We start from the raw sequence: 20,258 nt of genomic DNA on the forward strand, positions 1-20,258 counted from the left end.
AGTAGCTGTGGGAATAGAGAAGCACAATAGTTATAGTCAGCTATAAGAGGACTCGCCCCAATGGGAAATATGGAATAGGGATCAACACTTAAGACGGAGTGAGATTTAGGCTAAATTGCATACAGGGAACTGTGAGATCTTGCTTCTGACAGCTCTGCAAACACGCTAAAATCCCAATGCACATTAAATTAAACTTAAATGAAAATGGCATCAACTTCACAACATTCAAGATGGGAAACTTGTTATTTTGGAGAAAAGGAAGTGTTTGCCAAAATTCCTCAACAATGTTAATTTATCATGTCCCTCCTCCTCTGGGACTCTAAAGGTTAGAGGATGCCAATCATGAAGACATAATTGGATTTATGTAAAACTAACTGTCCTATTAATTATGCCCAGCAGGGAATACTGACCTTTGACCAAATCTAAAGAGACATGCAGTCTGTTAATTCAGATGTGTGATTTAATGAAAATGATTGTGCTCTTGCATATATGCCACTTAATGGAAATAACCTTGGCACACAAGCCAACCACACTGGTTTAAGTGCCAACTGTTTGAGAAGAAATAGATGCTATTGCGACAATTAGCTAACAAAGTGGTCAGGAGAGGGTGAGCCACAGCGAGGGACAAGATGATACGGAGAACAGAGCGGGGTGTGAAGTGACAGTCATCACATCTGGTCTCATCTATAATGCACGGGTCTTTAAAACGGCAGTTTGTCACATATTGAGCGCTGCCGTCTGAAATCAACACTGACACCCAAGCTTCTGCCAGGGGAAACAGGCTAGAGGATGGAGAGAAGGAAGGAGAAAGAGTGCTGTTCATCCTAACATATCCCTTGCTTTCGAGCCTAAAATGATTTTGAGATAGAACATACAGTAGAGAATACATCTGGCTAAGAGTGTGTAAACATACAACACTTTGAATACCATACTTCTCAGCTTTTATTATTAAAATGAAAAACTAAAAGAGCACCCTAAACAAAATAGAATGCCAAGAACGATCCTAATCAGCAATCCAAAGAGTGAAGTTATCATTTTCTCACACTAAATTCTAAACACACAGCTCAGATTCCTCTCTGACTCAAAACAAAACATAATTTTCACATAATGACAGTCAACCCACTGCCTGCCATCATCTATTTGACAAGGACAGGTGAAGTGGGCAAATTAACAGTCTATTTTCCTGTGATGAGGGGGTTTCTCAGCACCACAATTACAGAGTCTCCTCTCAGGAACATCTTAGAGATGTAACGGTCCTTGTTGACTGGTTTGGACTTCTTCTTGCCCTTGCCACTCTTGGGAACTTCTGTCCACATCTCCTTCACATTCTCCAGGACCATGTTGCAGTGTCTGCATTGAGAAGGGAATACAAATGTATGCAGTTAACCAAAAAGTATTAAGAATTAAGCATTTGGGACGATATAGGTAACATGTGATGACAAAATGCAGACATTATATTGTGTCTCTATTTGCTGGACATTTGTGATTAACTGTATAACTCCAATGGATGACTTCCCAACTCAGTGGCCTAACTACATAAATACCTGTCAAATGCCTTGACACGGCCAAGCAGCTTCTTGTTGTTTCGGCAGTTGACGAGGACCTGTGTGTTGTTTTTGACAGACTGGGTGAGCACAGACAGGGGCCCAGTATTGAACTCCTCCTCCTCCCGCTTCTGGAGCTCCTCAGGAGTCATCTCAGACTTGGGTTTATTTAACAGGCTCCTGGAAGGATTATTGAGGATACTCATTGTTAACAGAGTTCAACTCCAGGCAATTCAAACATTGTTTATAGACATCATGATGATGATGGCGACTTGACATGTTAACAAAGTTTGAAAACTGTTTAACATGAATAGGCCAATGTATTAGCTTGTGGCTAATAAGTTCCTATTTTTATTATGATCATTATGGGTCATCTACAATACATGTTAGCTAGCTCCACTAGTTTCTGTCGCTAATAACGTTAGATCATCATGGATGGGTAACGAACTGCTACCATTAGCCAGCCAGCTAGCCAAATTTAGCTACACATCTTTCCATAGTGATGAGGTCTGTTTTACTGTATCCAAACAAAGCACACATTGTTTTTTTTAAAGTACTTACATATTTTCTTCAACGAATGGCGATTTTAACAGTGAAACTAACTAGTAAATAGGTTAGCTTTTTTCCCGGCTTCTGTAATCGCTCCAACGCCACACTCGTGTGTTGTCTGTCCAACGGCTTCCGGGTCCCATTTAAAAAATTTACAATAACTTCCGGGTTTCCTTAACATCTATTTAGAATACATTATCTGGATACATTTTAATTAATTATGCAATACATTTTAATTAATTATGCAATGATGTAAATGCTGTCTCAGTTGTAGAATGCAGTAGAGTAAATTAACTATAATTTAGAGTGTATTCGTATTAATCTCAAGATGATTTTAGAAGAAAACTATTATTTGTGAGAGAAAGAACATGTAATTTGATACTTAAAACACACAGGAGATCCCCAACCTTATTTCACAGGGTGGCGGCTCTACCTTGCTAGGTGATCACACCCACAGTGTGCTGATTTGGGAGGCCCAGGTCTGGGATTGATTTACAGTGCTTGACTATCATTATGAAACATACCAAATAGCTTTGACTTGCCCCTCTTCACTCACTCACTTCCTTAATGTCTCCCATAAGCCCCGGATGAATTATTCCAGAGGGGCTGGGATTTTTGACTGTTTCTTGTAAAGGGGGCTTTTTAGACTGTTAGCTGTCCATACACCTATGTCAAGGTGTGTGTGTGTGTGTGTGTGTGTGTGTGTGTGTGTGTGTGTGTGTGTGTGTGTGTGTGTGTGTGTGTGTGTGTGTGTGTGTAGTCTAGCTACAGGGTCTTGGTGAGCACAAGCTGCCCCTGAGTGCTCAGATGCATCTTGAGGCCTGCCTCAGTTCCTCTCCTCATGTTGATTTACTCTCTTCCCTGTGATACTGTGAGTCTGCTGGCTGAGGGATTCAGAGATGTGGGGTTATTATCAACGCCTGTCAGAGGATAGCTGTTATTTATTACTGAATTAACAGCAAACAGGACCGTATTACAGTTGCCCCAGGATACACAAAGCCCCATTCTGTACTAGCTTACCTGTTGATTCACTCTCTCCCTCTCTATCTCTATACCACATTTACTCATGTGAGTAATGAAAATGTTATGATAATCTTTGTATCTAGATGTTAAGTTTGCCAACAGTGTTGGTTAAGGTTACATGATCCACCCTAAGAGCAGTATCCTGGTCTAACCGCAGCCGTCTAGGAAAGGTGGCTACAGTCCCAATGAAGTCTATTTTGTTTGATAGAGGCACACTTCGTGTTTAATTGCTATATTGTAAAATCATTTGCCACCATGGCCTATTTATTGCCTTACCTCTCCTATCCTACCTCATTTGCACATGGTGTATATAGATTTTTCTACTATATTATTGATTGTATGTTTGTTTATTCCATGTGTAACTCTGTGTTGTTGTATGTGTCGAACTGCTTTGCTTTATCTTGGCAAAGTGGCAAATGAGAACTTGTTCTCAACTAGCCTACCTGGTTAAATAAAGGTGAAATAACAAAATAAAAACTTCCAGAAATCTGTCTTCATCTTTGTCCTCACACGTCTATTTTTGTTAACTTGTATCTCAGATGAGCCCCAAGAAAGGCGAAGGAAAATTCATCAGGTGGTGATGTCACGTGCAGGCAAAACAGTAGAAGTAGATCAATGAGATCAGCCAGACTGTGATGTTTATCTATCTATCTTGCTCTCTATACATCACAGTCAAGGCCGGCTCTGCCCATTATCACACCTATGTAGTTTCAGTTTTGAACTTTTGATGGTCTTAAAGGCCCAGTGCAGTCAAAAACATGAGTTTACAATGTTTGTATAAACAATATATAAAAAAGTATGTGGATAACCCTAAACATGTGTGGATTCGGTTATTTCAGCCACACCTGTTGCTGACAGGTGTATAAAATCAAGCACACAGCCATGCAATCTCAATAGACCAACTTTAACAGTAGAATGGCCTTACTGAAGAGCTCAGTGACTTTCAACGTGGCACCGTCATAGGATACCACCTTTCCAACAAGCCAGTTCATCAAATTTCTGCCCTGCTAGAGCTGCCCCGGTCAACTGTAAGTGCTCTTATTGGGAAGTGGAAACATCTAGGGGCAAAAAAAAGCTCAGTCGCAAAGTGGCATGCCACACAAGCTTACAGAATGGGACCGACGAGTGCTGAAGCGCGTAACATCTGTCCTCCGTTCAAACACTCACTACCGAGTTGCAAACTGCCTCTGGAAGCAACGTCAGCACAAGAACTGTTCGTCGGGAGCTTCATGAAATTTGTTTTCATTGCCAACCAGCTGCACACAAGCATAAGATCACCATGCGCAATGCCAAGCGTCATCTGGAGTGGTGTAAAACTTACTTCCATTGGACTCTGGAGCAGTGGAAAGGGGTTCTCTGGAGTGATGAATCACTCTTCACCATCTGGCAGTCCTACGGATGAATCTGGGTTTGGTAGATGCCAGGAGAATGCTACCTGACCCAATGCATAGTACCAACTGTAATATTTGGTGGAGGAGAAATAATTGTCTGGGGCTGTTTTTCATGGTTCAGGCTCCTTGGCTCCAGTGAAGGGAAATGTTAACGCTGCATCATACAATGACATTCTCTGCGATTTTGTGCTTCCAGGTTTGTGGCAACAGTTTGGGGAAGGCCCTTTCCTGTTTTAGCATGTGCTTCCAGGTTTGTGGCAACAGTTTTGGGAAGGCCCTTTCCTGTTTTAGCATGTCAATGCCCCCGTGGACAAAGCGAGGTCCATACAGAAACGGTTTGTTGAGATTGGTGTGGAAGAACTTGACTGGCCTGCACAGAGCCCTGACCTCAACCCTGGAACGCTGACTGGGGCTGAATGGCTGAATGGAGGCAAGTCCCCCCCAGCAATGTTCCAACATCTAGTGGAAGCCTTCCCAACAGAGTGGAGGCTGTTATAGCAACAAAGGTGGGACCAACTCCATGCCCATGATTTTGGAATGAGATGTTTGACGAGCAGGTGTCCACATACTTTTGTTCATGTAGTGTTTATTTCCACAATATGAGGATGGACTAATGCTTTGAAATTATGAAAATGAAGATCATCCTAGCAAAACAGGCTGAAATATCAGGCAGTCTTTTCAAACAGCTCTTACACTGAAACAGCATTGGGTTTTGGTCTGCCTGGTGACATCACCATGCAGTAAATTAGTTAATTGACCAATAGGAAAGAGAGTTCCAATCCTCTCTGCCAAAAACAGCTAGTTTTCAGTTTTCCCCTCTCCACTCCCGGACAGTCCTTGCAAAATTATTGCTTGAGGAATTTCTCTTTGCTAAGAAGCTATTGTTTTTTAACCATTTTAATAAAAAAAAATATAAATTCAGGTACTTAATTGTTACCCAGAAAAGCTTGATATTGAGATAAAAATGGCTGCTTTAGAACTTTAATACTTACAGATACAGCAGCATGGCTATTTGTGGTGGTAATAGTGGGTTTCTTCAACAGGTGCTATTGAAGTTTCTGTCGAAATATGACCGTGAGTCTGACACAGAAACGTGTTGAATGGGCTGGGGAAATGTGTGTGTGTTTATTCCTTGATACTCACTTCCCGAACCTCAAGTATCACAGAACCAACTCTTATGTTTTGAATGCATATGTCATACAACTCATCACTTTTATATCACTATTTTTGTTTTTATTGCACACACATTATAAAACAGATCACATTATTACACATATAGCCTACAGTATATGTATGACATGCATGGAGTTCCCTGTACACAAACATTTGCACGCTTTAAAGGGAAAAAGATAACAAAAATAGCTTGTGTAGATATAGTACAAATCATGCAGAACATAGTCACCACCTCTGGGATGAAGCATTTCTCAAAGCATAAAGTGGCAAGAAAAAGTATGCAAACTCTTTGGAATTATCTGGATTTCTACATAAATTGGTCATAAAATTAGATCTGATCTTCATCTAAATCTCAACAACAAACAGACAAACAAAGTCTGCTTAAACTAATAACTTAAACTAATAACACACAAATTATTGTATCTTTCTTATCTATATTGAATACATAATTTAAACATTCAGTGTAGGTCGGATAAAGTATGTGAATTCCCTAGGCTGATGACTTCTCCAAAACCTAATTGGAGTCAGGAGTCAGCTAATGTGGAATCCAGTCAATGAGACGAGATTAGAGATGTTGGATAGAGCTGCCCTGCACTTTAAAAACCACTCAAAAATGTTGAGTTTGCTATTCACAAGAAACATTGCATGATGTGAACCATGCCTCGAACAAAAGAGATCTCAGAAAACCCAAAATTAAGAAATGTTGACTTGCATAAAGCTGGAAAGGGTTACAAAAGTATCTCTAAAAGCCTTGATGTTCATCAGTCCAAGGTAAGACAAATTGTCTATACATGGAGAATGTTCAGCACTGTTGCTACTCTCCCTAGGAGTTTGTCCTGCAAAGATGACTGCAAGAGCACAGAGCTTGTTTGGAAGGAACACACAACACTATGTGTGGAGAAAAAAAGGCACATCACACCAACATCAAAACCTCATCCCAACTGTAAAGTATGGTGAAGGGAGTATCATGGTTTGGAGCTGCTTTGCTGACTCAGGACCTGGACAGCATAGAAGGAAAAATGAATTCCCATGTTTATCAAGATATCTTACTGGAGAATGTAAGGCTATCTGTCCGCCAATTGAAGCTCAACAGAAGTTTGGGTGATGCAACATGACAACGACCCAAAACACAGGAGTAAATCAACAGAATGGCTTCAACAGAAGAAAATATGCCTTCTGGAGTGGCCCAGTCAGAGTCCTGACCTCAACCGGACAGAGATGCTGTTGCATGACCTCGAGAGTGGTTCACACCAGACATCCCAAAAATATTGCTGAACTTAAATAGTTTTGTAAAGAGCAATGGTCCAAAATTCTTCCTGACCATTGTGCAGGTCTGATCTGCAACTACATGAAACGTTTCCTTGAGGTTATTGCTGACAAAGGAGGGTCAACCAGTTATTAAATCCAAGGGTTCACATACTTGTTCCACTCTGCACAGTGAATGTTTACATGGGGTGTTCCATAAAGACATGAAAAGTATAATTGCTTGTGTGTTATTAGTTTAAGCAGACTGTGTTTGTCTGTTGTTGTGACTTAGATGAAGATCAGATCCATTTTTTGGAAGTCCAGGTCATTCCACAGGGTTTTTCTTGCCACTGTATTTAGTTGAGTTGTATTCTAAAACGTAGGAAATGCTCAACACAGCATTGTGTTCATATTGAGACACAAATGGAGACAATCCCTATAGTTTTGATTTTGACGAACTCCACTCGTGCAGGAGAGAAAATTCGTAGCCAATGTTTTATTTTTAATCCTGGAGTATCAAAACAATTATTGACTTTTGTTTCTAATTTATACATTATTTTAGTTGCATCAGAGTAAATACTTTATTCCAATACCTTTCCAGACGTGACCAAAGATTTCGTTTTAAATTAATTAGGCACATCCTTCCTCAAGCAATACGATTGATAGAGGACATTTAAGAAGACGATTGTTATTTTAAGTTTGTTTTAAGTTAACAGTGAATTGTTCAAGCACATCAATTTCTCAATTTATATTAATGGAAACAAGGCTATCATTGGACAATCTCGCCAGTGTTCTACAGATATCTGGAGAGCACTCATGGGACACTGTTGTACAAGTTATTTTCATTATTTTATATAGATTTTAAATGATGTTCCATATAGCCAACATCCCTAAGATTTAGGCCTAAAAATCGCAAAACGGAGTTACGACACCAAAAACAAAAAAACGAATACAAATGTCAGCGAGTGATGAGCCTGTGCGTAAAAGTAGCAAAAACCGTGATGCAACATCTCGCAATAACAATCTCGACCCTGTTAATTAGCTTAACAGATGCCAAATAGTTGTATTTTTTACATCATTCACCATTGTGAAACTATCTTACAGCATCTCTCATCTTGTGACGTATAGTTGGTATTATATTTGGCATTTTAAAAGGCTACTAACGAAATGCTATCAAAGGAAAATACACTTTTAATTATCTGAACGCACCACAAATATTGCCCATTATTCGTGAAATAATACAACATTATTCTAGGTTATTGCACTGAAAAAAATTGAAATAGTGAGTGGTGTTTTTAGTAATACGTTAAGATGGAAATTGCACATTCACGCGTGATTGGCGATTATTTAAAAACGGATGATGAAATAAATGTTTTCTTTCCAAAGACAGATAGGACTATTTGGATAATAGTAAACTCACATCAATTATTTAAATCAATTTCGCAGTATTGGTAGACAAGAGAAAGATACAATACTTAAAGAGAAACATACGTTTTTAATTTAAATAGATAATTAAATATGGTCATTTCCCTGCATCCCAAGAAAGATTTGTGTTGAGGGTGCTCGTGTGGCTGCTTGGAAGAAAATAATTAGGGAACCCCATGCATAAACTCCCCAAGCAATCCGATGGTCCATTCTTTCCGGAGTAAATGTGTCCGGCAGGAGATGCCTTGGATGAGGGGTAGTCCTCCTGGCACCATGCTTTGAACGTCACCGGGTGGGGTACCTGGTGATGCGAGTAAAAATAACTCGCTTGTCCGGAGAGCAGGTTAAAGGAACAAGGGTTAGGGAGAGACAAAGTGCATGGCAACGATGAAGAGGCGAATGTTGTGGCTGCGCTCATTTGGTGATGGCGACAGTACTGCGCATCTCCACCCATGCCAACATAAGACGACTCTTGGTTTGTTTGGAAGAGTCGGTCTGCCCTAGCATTTATGGCACTCACGGTGGTGTGGTGTGACCGTTGAGAAAGGATCGAGGTGGCATAGTTGGACTGATGGGGCCCTACATATGACCCTGTGCCCGGGTATGAGTGCGCAGGATGTTGAAGGTTTAGAAACGATGGCACCGGCCAATAAAATGACCCAGTGAACGCAAGCCCGGCGGCAGTGGTGATCAAACGGGAATCCCGTTTAATTGCCAGCTTTGCCCGGGTGCCTGCCGTGGAACGGCACCGGAGTTTACCAGTTGTGCCAGCTATGAACATGTTCTCACTTGAAGGGTCAAGCATCCAGTAGTTGCCTTTGCCTGGGTCATCATAATGGCGAGGTATTTTGACAAAGCACTTGTTCAGACTCAGGTTATGTCGGATGGAATTCTGCCATCCTTGTCTATTTTCTTGATAGTAAGGGAAATGACCTATGATGAACTCATAAATGCCGTTGAGGGTTAGCCTTCGCTCCGGGCTCTGGCTAATAGCCATCATTATCAGAGCGTTATAGCTGAAAGGAGGTTTCTCCGGTTTGGCTTTTCCCTCTACTCCTCCACATGTCTTCACCTCTCCAACTCTCTCCGTATCTTCTCCGTCTTCCCTTTTGAAATTTCTGGAGACTCGTTTGTCCTCTTGGACGGCGTATTCTTTATTATCACAGTTTTTGTCTCTATGTAAATCATATTTTCCATCTTGAGGACTAACTTCTTTAGGCCTAGCAGATAGCCCCGAAGAAATGTGTTTTCTGGAAAGGGGCTTAGAGCATCGGGAAAGGATCCCATCCAGTGCGGCGCCGTCGTCACTCATCACTCCCTCTCGTCGAAACAGCAGGCTGCTGATGCTGAATGAAGACTTGTTGAAAAATCTGACAGGGGCTTTCAAATCCTCCATATTCAACATCACCCAGTTCCCACGGTGTCTGGCAGTCTGAAGAGAAGGAATGTCTAAATCCACGAAATAAGACGCACAACGTGTTAGGGTGCGAAAGACAAAATGCGCCCCTTGTGCGCTGCCAACTTCACTGACTGATCGATGAACTCACAGGTTCAATTATAACACTTCCGAGGAGCGCGACACTCAAACCTCTCACCTGCGTCTCGCCCTTTGGTACTGCCTCTCTCTACTCCTTTCCATCTGTTTACACAATAACCTGGCAAACAGCCAATCAAAGACGAATTAGGTGAAGGTGTGTAAGTAATTCAGGAGGAGGTAAACTCTTAAGGTAAGTAAACAGAGAATTTAAAAGAGACAATAGGTGCGGGGCAGCTTGTGACGCCCAGACGTCTGCCTGCAGGGCATGCGGCTTCCTGCACAACAGTTGACAAGTAAGAATTGTTGTAACGTCAAGGCGTACAGCATGAAGCTGCATTTATGTTTCATATTTTCCTCTCTTTTCTCCCCCTTGATCCTACACCATGCAATACAAGCGTACACTTGTTTGGAATGTTGTGCCTTTAAACATCGCTTACAATGTTGAAACATTTACAGGTAGGCCTACAAGCTTTTCTCCCTTTGACAAATTATGTTTTATTTATTTTTTTGTGTGATTTACGAAGCCATTTCAATTAAATCCCAAAAGCCAGTTTTCTGTCAATAGTTAGCATTTTTTCAGCAGCATATTTTTTTGTGTGTATTTACTCTATTCATGTGAGTTACTCTTACACCTTTCTCAGTTCTTATTTCCTAGAAAACTTTATAGCAGCACACTCATAGAAAAAGGAATATAATGGTATGTGGACAATTTTATGTGAATACCAAAATAAATAATAACGTTTAGTCTTAATATTTCTACTAAACAGATGCATTTTACAACTTTAATATTTGACCTCTACAATTACACTGTGAATGGGTGGCAACTTACAACAGATCATTTCAGAATCTGTTTGCACATCAATTGCCACATCAATTTCCAGGACCGAGTTTAGGTAACCCTGCTAGTATCGGCCATGGCTACGATGTTCTGGGTAATCTCTTCCACCAGCCAACTCTGTCTTTCGAACCAGTAGCAATTGAGTCTGTGGATGATGTTATGTTCAGGGAAATTTGAGATGTTTTAGTGCAGCATATAGTCTCTCCCTAGGACATTCGGTATCCCTCAAGTCTCTGTGCCCAAGTAGGATAAATACAGGGTGAAAATGTCCCTGGGAAACCCCACACTGCAGGAGTTGTTTAACAGATGACAGGGCTGCTGGACTGGGGCTCTCATCTGAAACAGAGAAGCATAACCCATTGGTACCAAGGCCTTACACACTGTAAGGACCGAGACAATATTGTGTTTTTTACTGTTGAAGTTGCCCATGAAGGCAATGGCCAAAGAGTTGTGGTTGTTGCCCTTGGTATGTGTGCCCACAACACCACAGCCACGGCCCTCATACACTGTGCAATCTCTCCAATAAGAAAGCTGCAAATGCCAGAAAACAGTTATTATGCATATAGTATTATCCTAACACAATGAATGATGGAAAATACCTGGAAAGGAGAGGTCACTCACTTGTATCCAATGTCATCAAAGTTCCTATCCTGCATATGCATTCTCTCTATGTGGATGAGCTGGTCCATACATTATTGGATGCCCCCGCAATGCAGTGCCGTGTGGTGTACGACAACTCTTTGAGCAGGATACTTGAGGGTCTCCCGGCATTGAGGGGCTGCTGCTCCCCACTGTCCCCGAGTAACCACCTCTACTGAAATACATACACATGGGTAACTAACCACAATAAATCTGTACCATATCCAAACTGTAGACCTAACAATTCACTTTAGTTTACCCATTCATAACAAAGTATCATCAGAAATCATTACCTTTCGACGGAACTCATATAGGTACTTCCTTACCAGTGACTCTTGCGTCCATGTATTATACTATCCAGAATTACTTTTCATTTCGTCACTAGAGGTCATTGAAAAGAGGCAGTTTCCTTGACGTTCCTCAGAATAAGTGACTTGTTAACAACATATTGTTCAAGGGCATGTGGACTGTGTTTCTCCAGCGAGTTATTACATGTTCTGCGTACTTTCCTTTCATGTGCATGCCAATCATATTATTCATGCTTTCCCCAATGACACTAAAACACTCAGTGGGTCTAAAACGCATTGAAAAATACACTGCAGTGGCCAAACAGATATGCCTAGATACAAAAAGGGAAGTCGAAGCTACACCACTAAAGAGTAACATTTCATATGCCCATCTATAAAAGATAATACCTTTTTTACCTTCTATATTTTAGCTCTTTTTTTGGATGCAAGTATTGCAACAGAGATCAGGTCACATGATTGCGTAACAATGGACATTCAGGAAACATTTCAAATACACAACAGTGGCATGCAGTCTTAGAGAAGTCTTTCAATCAAGTTTTTGAAAGAAAACAGTAGCATTTCATAACAAAAGTTTGTCTTTTTTAATTTCAAATACATGTAAAAAGTACTAGAGCTAATACATTAACACAATTATGTCCCAACAGGTGTTCCTCCACAACATGGTAAGAAATGGCATTTAAATTGTCCATACAAATCTTAGCAGTTCCTGTACGTACACTCCAACAAGATGATGAAGATCTAACACACAAAGTTAGTATTCCTGTAAAAGTTTCTGATTTGGCAGAGTATTTTAGGCCCACACAACCACCAGTCTTTCTGTTTTCAGCAACAGTGAACCCCAGTGAGACATGGTGGACTGTTAGGCAACAGCAAAGATTGTGGATGCATACATCAGACCTCCTTGTGGCCACACTGCCACCTTGTGGCCGCATTTGAAAAGAGAGGGAAGAGATCAATATTTTAGATTTATCTGGGAGATACCTAGTCAATTGTACAACTGAATGCATTCACATGAAATGTATCTTCCACATATAACCCAACCCCTCTGAATCAGAGGTGCGGGGGCTGCCATAATCGACATCCACGTCTTCAGCGCCCGGGGAACAGTGGGTTAACTGCCTTGCTCAGGGGCAGAATGACAGATTTCTACCTTGTCAGCTGACATTATTTTGAAATGATAGTTTGTGAATATAAATAGTGTGGAGAAATTGCCTGGTTTCAGAGAGCTAGAGGAGGGAGATAGAGAACGAGGGTTTGTTTGAGTGTGTTTGTGTTGGCCACCGTCACTTTGGGCAGGGGTCCAAGTGTTGGATCCTGGAACACATCTGCAATGATCTGCTCAGCTCACTAAGGAGAGAAGAGATATAGAGAAGAGACAGACCTGCCAACCCTGTCCAAGTTTTAAGAGTACCCTCAGCGCTCGTGCGTGTGCTGTTTGTGATCGCAAAATTTCTTTATTGACAGCGTTCCATTTACACATATGGTGAAAGTCACAATCAATATCTAATTAGAAAGAACGCACAAAGGGCCTTTATTCTTGGAGTTTTTAAAAACATTTTATTAAACAAATAATAACAAGTTATTTGTTAAAAACCTCTTGAGGATAGGGAGACGCTAGCGTCTCAACTGGCCAATTGCCAGGGGAAATGCAGAGCGCCAGATTCAAATAAAATGATATAAAATTCAAACTTTCATTAAATCACACATGTAAGATACTCAATTAAAGCTACAATCGTTGTGAATCCAGCCAACATGTCAGATTTTAAAAATGATTTTCGGCGAAAACATAAGAAGCTATTATCTGATAGCATGCACCCATCTTCACCAGTAGTAAACAAAAGAGCTAGCGTAGCAGGCTCTACACAAAACGCTGAAATAAAATATAAAATATGCATTACCTTTGACGAGATTCTTTTGTTGGCACTCTAATATGTCCCATAAACATCACAATTGGTCCTTTTGTATGATTAATTCCGTCCATATATATCGAAAATGTACATTTATAAAGCCCGTTTGATCCATAAAAAAACAGCTTAAGAAAAACGCAACGTCACTACAAAATATTTCAAAAGTTGCCTATAAACTTTGCCAAAATATTTCAAACTACTTTTGTTATACAACGTTAGGTATTCTTAAACGTTAATAATCGATCAAATTGTAGACGGGGCAATCTGTATTCAATACATGAACGAAAAGAAACCAACTCACAAAAGGGTCCCCCGTTCCGAGTTGGCCTGCTTCCTGTTAAGACAAAGAAATAACCTCAGCCATATTCCAAACACTGGCGACATCGTGTGGAAGATGTAGGAACTGAAAGTATATTTCTATTAAATTTCTAATGGCAAAGATAATTTTAATTTTTTAAATTTTTATTTCACCTTTATTTAACCAGGTAGGCTAGTTGAGAACAAGTTCTCATTTGCAACTGCGACCTGGCCAAGATAAAGCATAGCAATGTAAGCAGACAACACATAGTTACACATGGAGTAAACAATTAACAAGTCAATAACACAGTAGGAGGGAAAAAAAGGGGGAGTCTATATACATTGTGTGCAAAAGGCATGAGGTAGGCGAATTTTGCAGATTAACACTGGAGTGATAAATGATCAGATGGTCATGTACAGGTAGAGATATTGGTGTGCAAAAGAGCAGAAAAGTAAATAAATAAAAACAGTATGGGGATGAGGTAGGTAAAAATGGGTGGGCTATTTGCCGATAGACTATGTACAGCTGCAGCGATCGGTTAGCTGCTCAGATAGCAGATGTTTGAAGTTGGTGAGGGAGATAAAAGTCTCCAACTTCAGCGATTTTTGCAATTCGTTCCAGTCACAAGCAGCAGAGAACTGGAACGAAAGGCGGTCAAATGAGGTGTTGGCTTTAGGGATGATCAGTGAGATTCACCTGCTCGAACGCGTGCTACGGATGGGTGTTGCCATTGTGACCAGTGAACTGAGATAAGGCGGAGCTTTACCTAGCATGGACTTGTAGATGACCTGGAGCCAGTGGGTCTGGCGACGAATATGTAGCGAGGGCCAGTCGACTAGAGCGTACAAGTCGCAGTGGTGGGTAGTATAAGGTGCTTTAGTGACAAAACGGATGGCACTGTGATAAACTGCATCCAGTTTGCTGAGTAGAGAGTTGGAAGCAATTTTGTAGATGACATCGCCGAAGTCGAGGATCGGTAGGATAGTCAGTTTTACTAGGGTAAGTTTGGCGGCGTGAGTGAAGGAGGCTTTGTTGCGGAATAGAAAGCCGACTCTTGATTTGATTTTCGATTGGAGATGTTTGATATGAGTCTGGAAGGAGAGTTTACAGTCTAGCCAGACACCTAGGTACTTATAGATGTCCACATATTCAAGGTTGGAACCATCCAGGGTGGTGATGCTGGTCAGGCGTGCGAGTGCAGGCATCGAACGGTTGAAAAGCACGCATTTGGTTTTACTAGCGTTTAAGAGCAGTTGGAGGCCACGGAAGGAGTGTTGTATGGCATCGAAGCTCGTTTGGAGGTTAGATAGCACAGTGTCCAAGGACGGGCCGGAAGTATATAGAATGGTGTCGTCTGCGTAGAGGTGGATCAGGGAAGCGCCCGCAGCAAGAGCAACATCATTGATATATACAGAAAAAAGAGTCGGCCCGAGGATTGAACCCTGTGGCACCCCCATAGAGACTTCCAGAGGACCGGACAGCATGCCCTCCGATTTGACACACTGAACTCTTGTCTGCAAAGTAATTGGTGAACCAGGCAAGGCAGTCATCCGAAAAACCGAGGCTACTGAGTCTGCCGATAAGAATATGGTGATTGACCGAGTCGAAAGCCTTGGCAAGGACGATGAAGACGGCTGCACAGTACTGTCTTTTATCGATGGCGGTTATGATATCGTTTAGTACCTTGAGCGTGGCTGAGATGCACCCGTGACCGGCTCGGAAACCAGATTGCACAGCGGAGAAGGTACGGTGGGATTCGAGATGGTCAGTGACCTGTTTGTTGACTTGGCTTTCGAAGACCTTAGATAGGCAGGGCAGGATGGATATAGGTCTGTAACAGTTTGGGTCCAGGGTGTCTCCCCCTTTGAAGATGGGGATGACTGCGGCAGCTTTCCAGTCCTTGGGGATCTCAGACGATATGAAAGAGAGGTTGAACAGGCTGGTAATAGGGGTTGCGACAATGGCGGCGGATAGTTTCAGAAATAGAGGGTCCAGATTGTCAAGCCCAGATGATTTGTACGGGTCCAGGTTTTGCAGCTCTTTCAGAACATCTGCTATCTGAATGTGGGTAAAGGAGAACCTGGAGAGGCTTGGGCGAGTAGCTGCGGGGGGGCGGAGCTGTTGTCTGAGGTTGGAGTAGCCAGGCGGAAGGCATGGCCAGCCGTTGAGAAATGCTTGTTGAAGTTTTCGATAATCATGGATTTATCGGTGGTGACCGTGTTACCTAGCCTCAGTGCAGTGGGCAGCTGGGAGGAGGTGCTCTTGTTCTCCATGGACTTCACAGTGTCCCAGAACTTTTTGGAGTTGGAGCTACAGGATGCAAACTTCTGCCTGAAGAAGCTGGCCTTAGCTTTCCTGACTGACTGCATGTATTGGTTCCTGACTTCCATGAACAGTTGCATATTGCGGGGACTGTTCGATGCTATTGCAGTCCGCCACAGGATGTTTTTGTGCTGGTCGAGGGCAGTCAGGTCTGGAGTGAACCAAGGGCTATATCTGTTCTTAGTTCTGCATTTTATGAACGGAGCATGCTTATCTAAAATGGTGAGGAAGTTACTTTTAAAGAATGACCAGGCATCCTCAACTGACGGGATGAGGTCAATGTCCTTCCAGGATACCCGGGCCTGGTCGATTAGAAAGGCCTGCTCACAGAAGTGTTTTAGGGAGCGTTTGACAGTGATGATGGGTGGTCGTTTGACTGCGGCTCCGTAGCGGATACAGGCAATGAGGCAGTGATCGCTGAGATCCTGGTTGAAGACAGCGGAGGTGTATTTGGAATGCCAGTTGGTCAGGATGACGTCTATGAGGGTGCCCTTGTTTACAGATTTAGGGTTGTACCTGGTGGGTTCCTTGATGATTTGTGTGAGATTGAGGGCATCTAGCTTAGATTGTAGGACTGCCGGGGTGTTAAGCATATCCCAGTTTAGGTCACCTAACAGAACAAACTCTGAAGCTAGATGGGGGGCAATCAAATCACAAATGGTGTCCAGGGCACAGCTGGGTGCTGAGGGGGGTCGGTAGCAGGCAGCAACAGTGAGAGACTTATTTCTGGAGAGAGTAATTTTCAGGATTAGTAGTTCGAACTGTTTGGGTATGGACCTGGAAAGTATGACATTACTTTGCAGGCTATCTCTGCAGTAGACTGCAACTCCTCCCCCTTTGGCAGTTCTATCTTGACGGAAGATGTTATAGTTGGGTATGGAAATCTCAGAATTTTTGGTGGCCTTCCTGAGCCAGGATTCAGACACGGCAAGGACATCAGGGTTAGCAGAGTGTGCTAAAGCAGTGAGTAAAACAAACTTAGGGAGGAGGCTTCTGATGTTGACATGCATGAAACCAAGGCTTTTTCGATCACAGAAGTCAACAAATGAGGGTGCCTGGGGACATGCAGGGCCTGGGTTTACCTCCACATCACCCGCGGAACAGAGGAGGAGTAGTATGAGGGTGCGGCTAAAGGCTATCAAAACTGGTCGCCTAGAGCGTTGGGGACAGAGAATGAAAGGAGCAGATTTCTGGGCATGGTAGAATATATTCAGGGCATAATGCCCAGACAGGGGTATGGGGTAATACAGGGAAGAGAGATGGGAACAAAAAACATAATAATTCTGAACAGTTAGTCCTCGGGGTTTTGCCTGCTACATAAGTTCTGTTATACTCCCATACATGATTCAAATAGTTTTAGAAACTTCAGAGTGTTTTCTATTCAAATCTATGAATAATATACATATTTTATATTCTTGGCATGAGTAGCAGGAAGTTGAAATTGGGCACGCTATTTACCCAAAAGTGAAAATTCTGCCCCCTAGCTTTTTAAAGTACAACATGTACAACGTCTTATCCGCGATAAAAAAAAAAAACATACTCTGATAAAAGAACAAATGTTTGATGCAGGGCATCAGTATCAAATAAACATGTTATCCATAATAAAAACAAAAAAGCTATGATAGGAAACAGTGGGTAGAGGAACGCTTGTCACCTCTCAAACAGGGCCAATCACTAGAGCCAGCTCACAAGTATTGGCTTTTTCGACACGGTTCCTAAACAACACTAAAAGCAAACTCATTTTGAAAGCATAAAAACAAAATCATATTATAGCATCGACACAGACGAAGGGAATCTGAACGCTGTTCGCTAGAAGAGTCAGGTGTTTCAGACTATGTAAAATTGCCTTTTGTATTTCTTTGAAGCGCCTACGTAATTTCAGATTTTCGAAATTGATAAAATCTCAAATCTAGTGCAAAGGCATTTTAGAAACATTGCCTCTATAGCTAATACCGGACACTCTTTAATTCTTCATCGCACAGTCTTCTAAACTCCCGACTCCATTTAATGCCAAGATGCTTATATTTATTATTATACCTTTGTAATGATTTTTGCGACGTGGATCATGAGTACAGTTCCAGTCTATCAGGTTGCGTGATCCTCGTAATGTTACGTGAAAAATGCAACTCATGGGACGCAAAATTAAATGTATATCACACTCGCACAAATGCGACCAGTTATTTTTCCTATTAGCATTTAATTTATTTCACTAGCAAATCTATTGAACTGCTGGCACTTTAGAGCCCACTGAATGTCCATATTATGTTCGCTAACGTTAGCTTAAAACAATTACTGTTTACCTTTCCACAACACACGGACTCGAAAATGGATTTGTCACGTGTTAACGTACAGCTGACAGTCGGCAAACTCAGCATCACAACAAACAGGAGGGGCAGACACGAGGTAGCTACGTCGAATGATGATGTATTAATTTTCATGTCCTTTGACGCAAACTCAGTACATGTTTGTGTGTTGCAGCTCGAGAATCGGGATGTTAGATTTACTCAGTGGATTTATTTTTTATTAAATGTTTTTTTTTTAAACAAAAAAAAACAGGCCCTATTAATTTCTTCGTACTTTGAACTCGGATCTCGTACCTGCATACATGGACAGAGAATTGCGTAGTTGGTACGCAACATGAGTGCTTGTTGGCAGCCCTGCAGATATGAGACAGATGTGAGACAGAGAGGATATAGATATGAGACAGGGAGAAGATACAGATACTAGACAGAGAGTGTGAGGGAGAGATGAGCAGTGCTTAATTTAAGCAGGACCCTTCACCTCTCAGATTTGACTGTATTTGTTCCGGCACCTATTTGTCCATATCCGGTACCTCTCGCGACATGATTTATACATTATTTCACTGTTCGCACTGTAGTCATTCTAATGAAAGCGATCAGCATTAAATCGAGCCTCCTCGTTATTTATCCCGTACCCCAGAAAGACCATCATGTAAAAGAGCGGTGAGCCTTCTATGTTATCCTCCTATCCTCTTATTTGTACATATAGGTTATGGGGTAGGGCCAGTGGCATAAGTAACGAAGAGTAGTGTCGTGAATATGTCTCTAAGTAATAACGCCACGTAGCCTAGTCGTCTCCCTACTGAATTTAAATCGTGGGAAAGCCAAACATTTTTTAAATAATCAAAGGCAAACAAGTTTGACATTTTTCAAGTCCAAAAAAATAGAGAAAGAAGGTGAATCGAACCCAGAACGAGCCAGAGAACTGTCAGTGCAGGACGAGAGGAGTGAGGGGCAAACTGTTCCTGATGGCGATGCTAATCCCGCCAGTTCAGCATCACCATCGGCACCTCCACTAGCTAGTAGGCCTATTAGCGAGTCAGACTCAGGGGGAGAGATGATACAGAAATGAGAAAGAGAGATGAGACAGAGAAAAGACAGATGGCCTAATTGGCCATGACAGAGGTTTATTTGAGTGTCTGAGCATAAGTGGTGGGAAATGGGGATCACCTACTCAACCTAGTGGTTGATCTTTTTTAAATAGATTTTTATTTCACCTTTATTTAACCAGGTAGGCCAGTTGAGAACAAGTTCTCATTTACAACTGCGACCTGGCCAAGATAAAGCAAAGCAGTGCGACAATAATAACAACACAGACTTACACATGTATAGTCAATAACACAATAGAAAATCTGTATACAGTGTGTGCAAATGAAGTAAGGAGGTTCGGCAATAAATAGGTCGTAGTGGCGAAGTAATGACAATTTAGCAGTTAACACTGGAGTGATAGATGTGTAGATGAGGATGTGCAAGTATAAATACTGATGTAAATACTGGTGTGCAAAAGAGCAGAGAAAAAACCAAAAATATGGAGATGAGGTATTTTTTATTTCACCTTTATTTAATTAACCAGGTAGGCAAGTTGAGAACAAGTTCTCATTTACAATTGCGACCTGGCCAAGATAAATCAAAGCAGTTCGACACATACAACGACACAGAGTTACACATGGAGTGAAGCAAACATACAGTCAATAAATACAGTATAAACAAGTCTATATACGATGTGAGCAAATGAGGTGAGATAAGGGAGGTAAAGGCA

The 20,258-nt window shown here is 41.7% G+C and overlaps 2 protein-coding genes and 1 long non-coding RNA gene across 4 annotated transcripts; all 3 read right to left on the reverse strand.

The window, feature by feature from the left end:
* Positions 1-924: 924 nt before the first annotated feature.
* LOC135553013 (small nuclear ribonucleoprotein Sm D2) lies at positions 925-2,228 on the reverse strand. Its single transcript, XM_064985051.1, has 3 exons — positions 2,106-2,228; positions 1,545-1,724; positions 925-1,350 (listed from the first exon to the last, which is right to left on the reverse strand). Coding segments are annotated over exons 1-3 (357 nt in total). The 5' UTR covers positions 2,108-2,228; the 3' UTR covers positions 925-1,175.
* Positions 2,229-8,378: 6,150 nt separating this feature from the next.
* Positions 8,379-9,984, reverse strand: LOC135551536 (forkhead box protein G1-like). The gene has a single exon (XM_064982743.1). It carries the CDS (start codon positions 9,753-9,755, stop codon positions 8,448-8,450), a length of 1,308 nt encoding a protein of 435 aa, XP_064838815.1. The 5' UTR covers positions 9,756-9,984; the 3' UTR covers positions 8,379-8,447.
* Positions 9,985-10,333: 349 nt separating this feature from the next.
* LOC135553015 (uncharacterized) lies at positions 10,334-11,860 on the reverse strand. 2 transcript variants are annotated; one of them, XR_010457544.1, is made up of 3 exons: positions 11,658-11,860; positions 11,325-11,539; positions 10,334-11,061 (listed from the first exon to the last, which is right to left on the reverse strand). It is a non-coding gene; the product is annotated as an uncharacterized LOC135553015 (long non-coding RNA). The 2 variants fall into 2 exon arrangements; XR_010457543.1 differs by having other exon boundaries at positions 10,335-11,061; positions 11,691-11,860.
* Between the last annotated feature and the right edge of the window lie 8,398 nt (positions 11,861-20,258).

The sequence above is a fragment of the Oncorhynchus masou genome, chromosome 13 (assembly GCF_036934945.1).
Source record: "Oncorhynchus masou masou isolate Uvic2021 chromosome 13, UVic_Omas_1.1, whole genome shotgun sequence".
Taxonomy (NCBI): domain Eukaryota; kingdom Metazoa; phylum Chordata; class Actinopteri; order Salmoniformes; family Salmonidae; genus Oncorhynchus; species Oncorhynchus masou.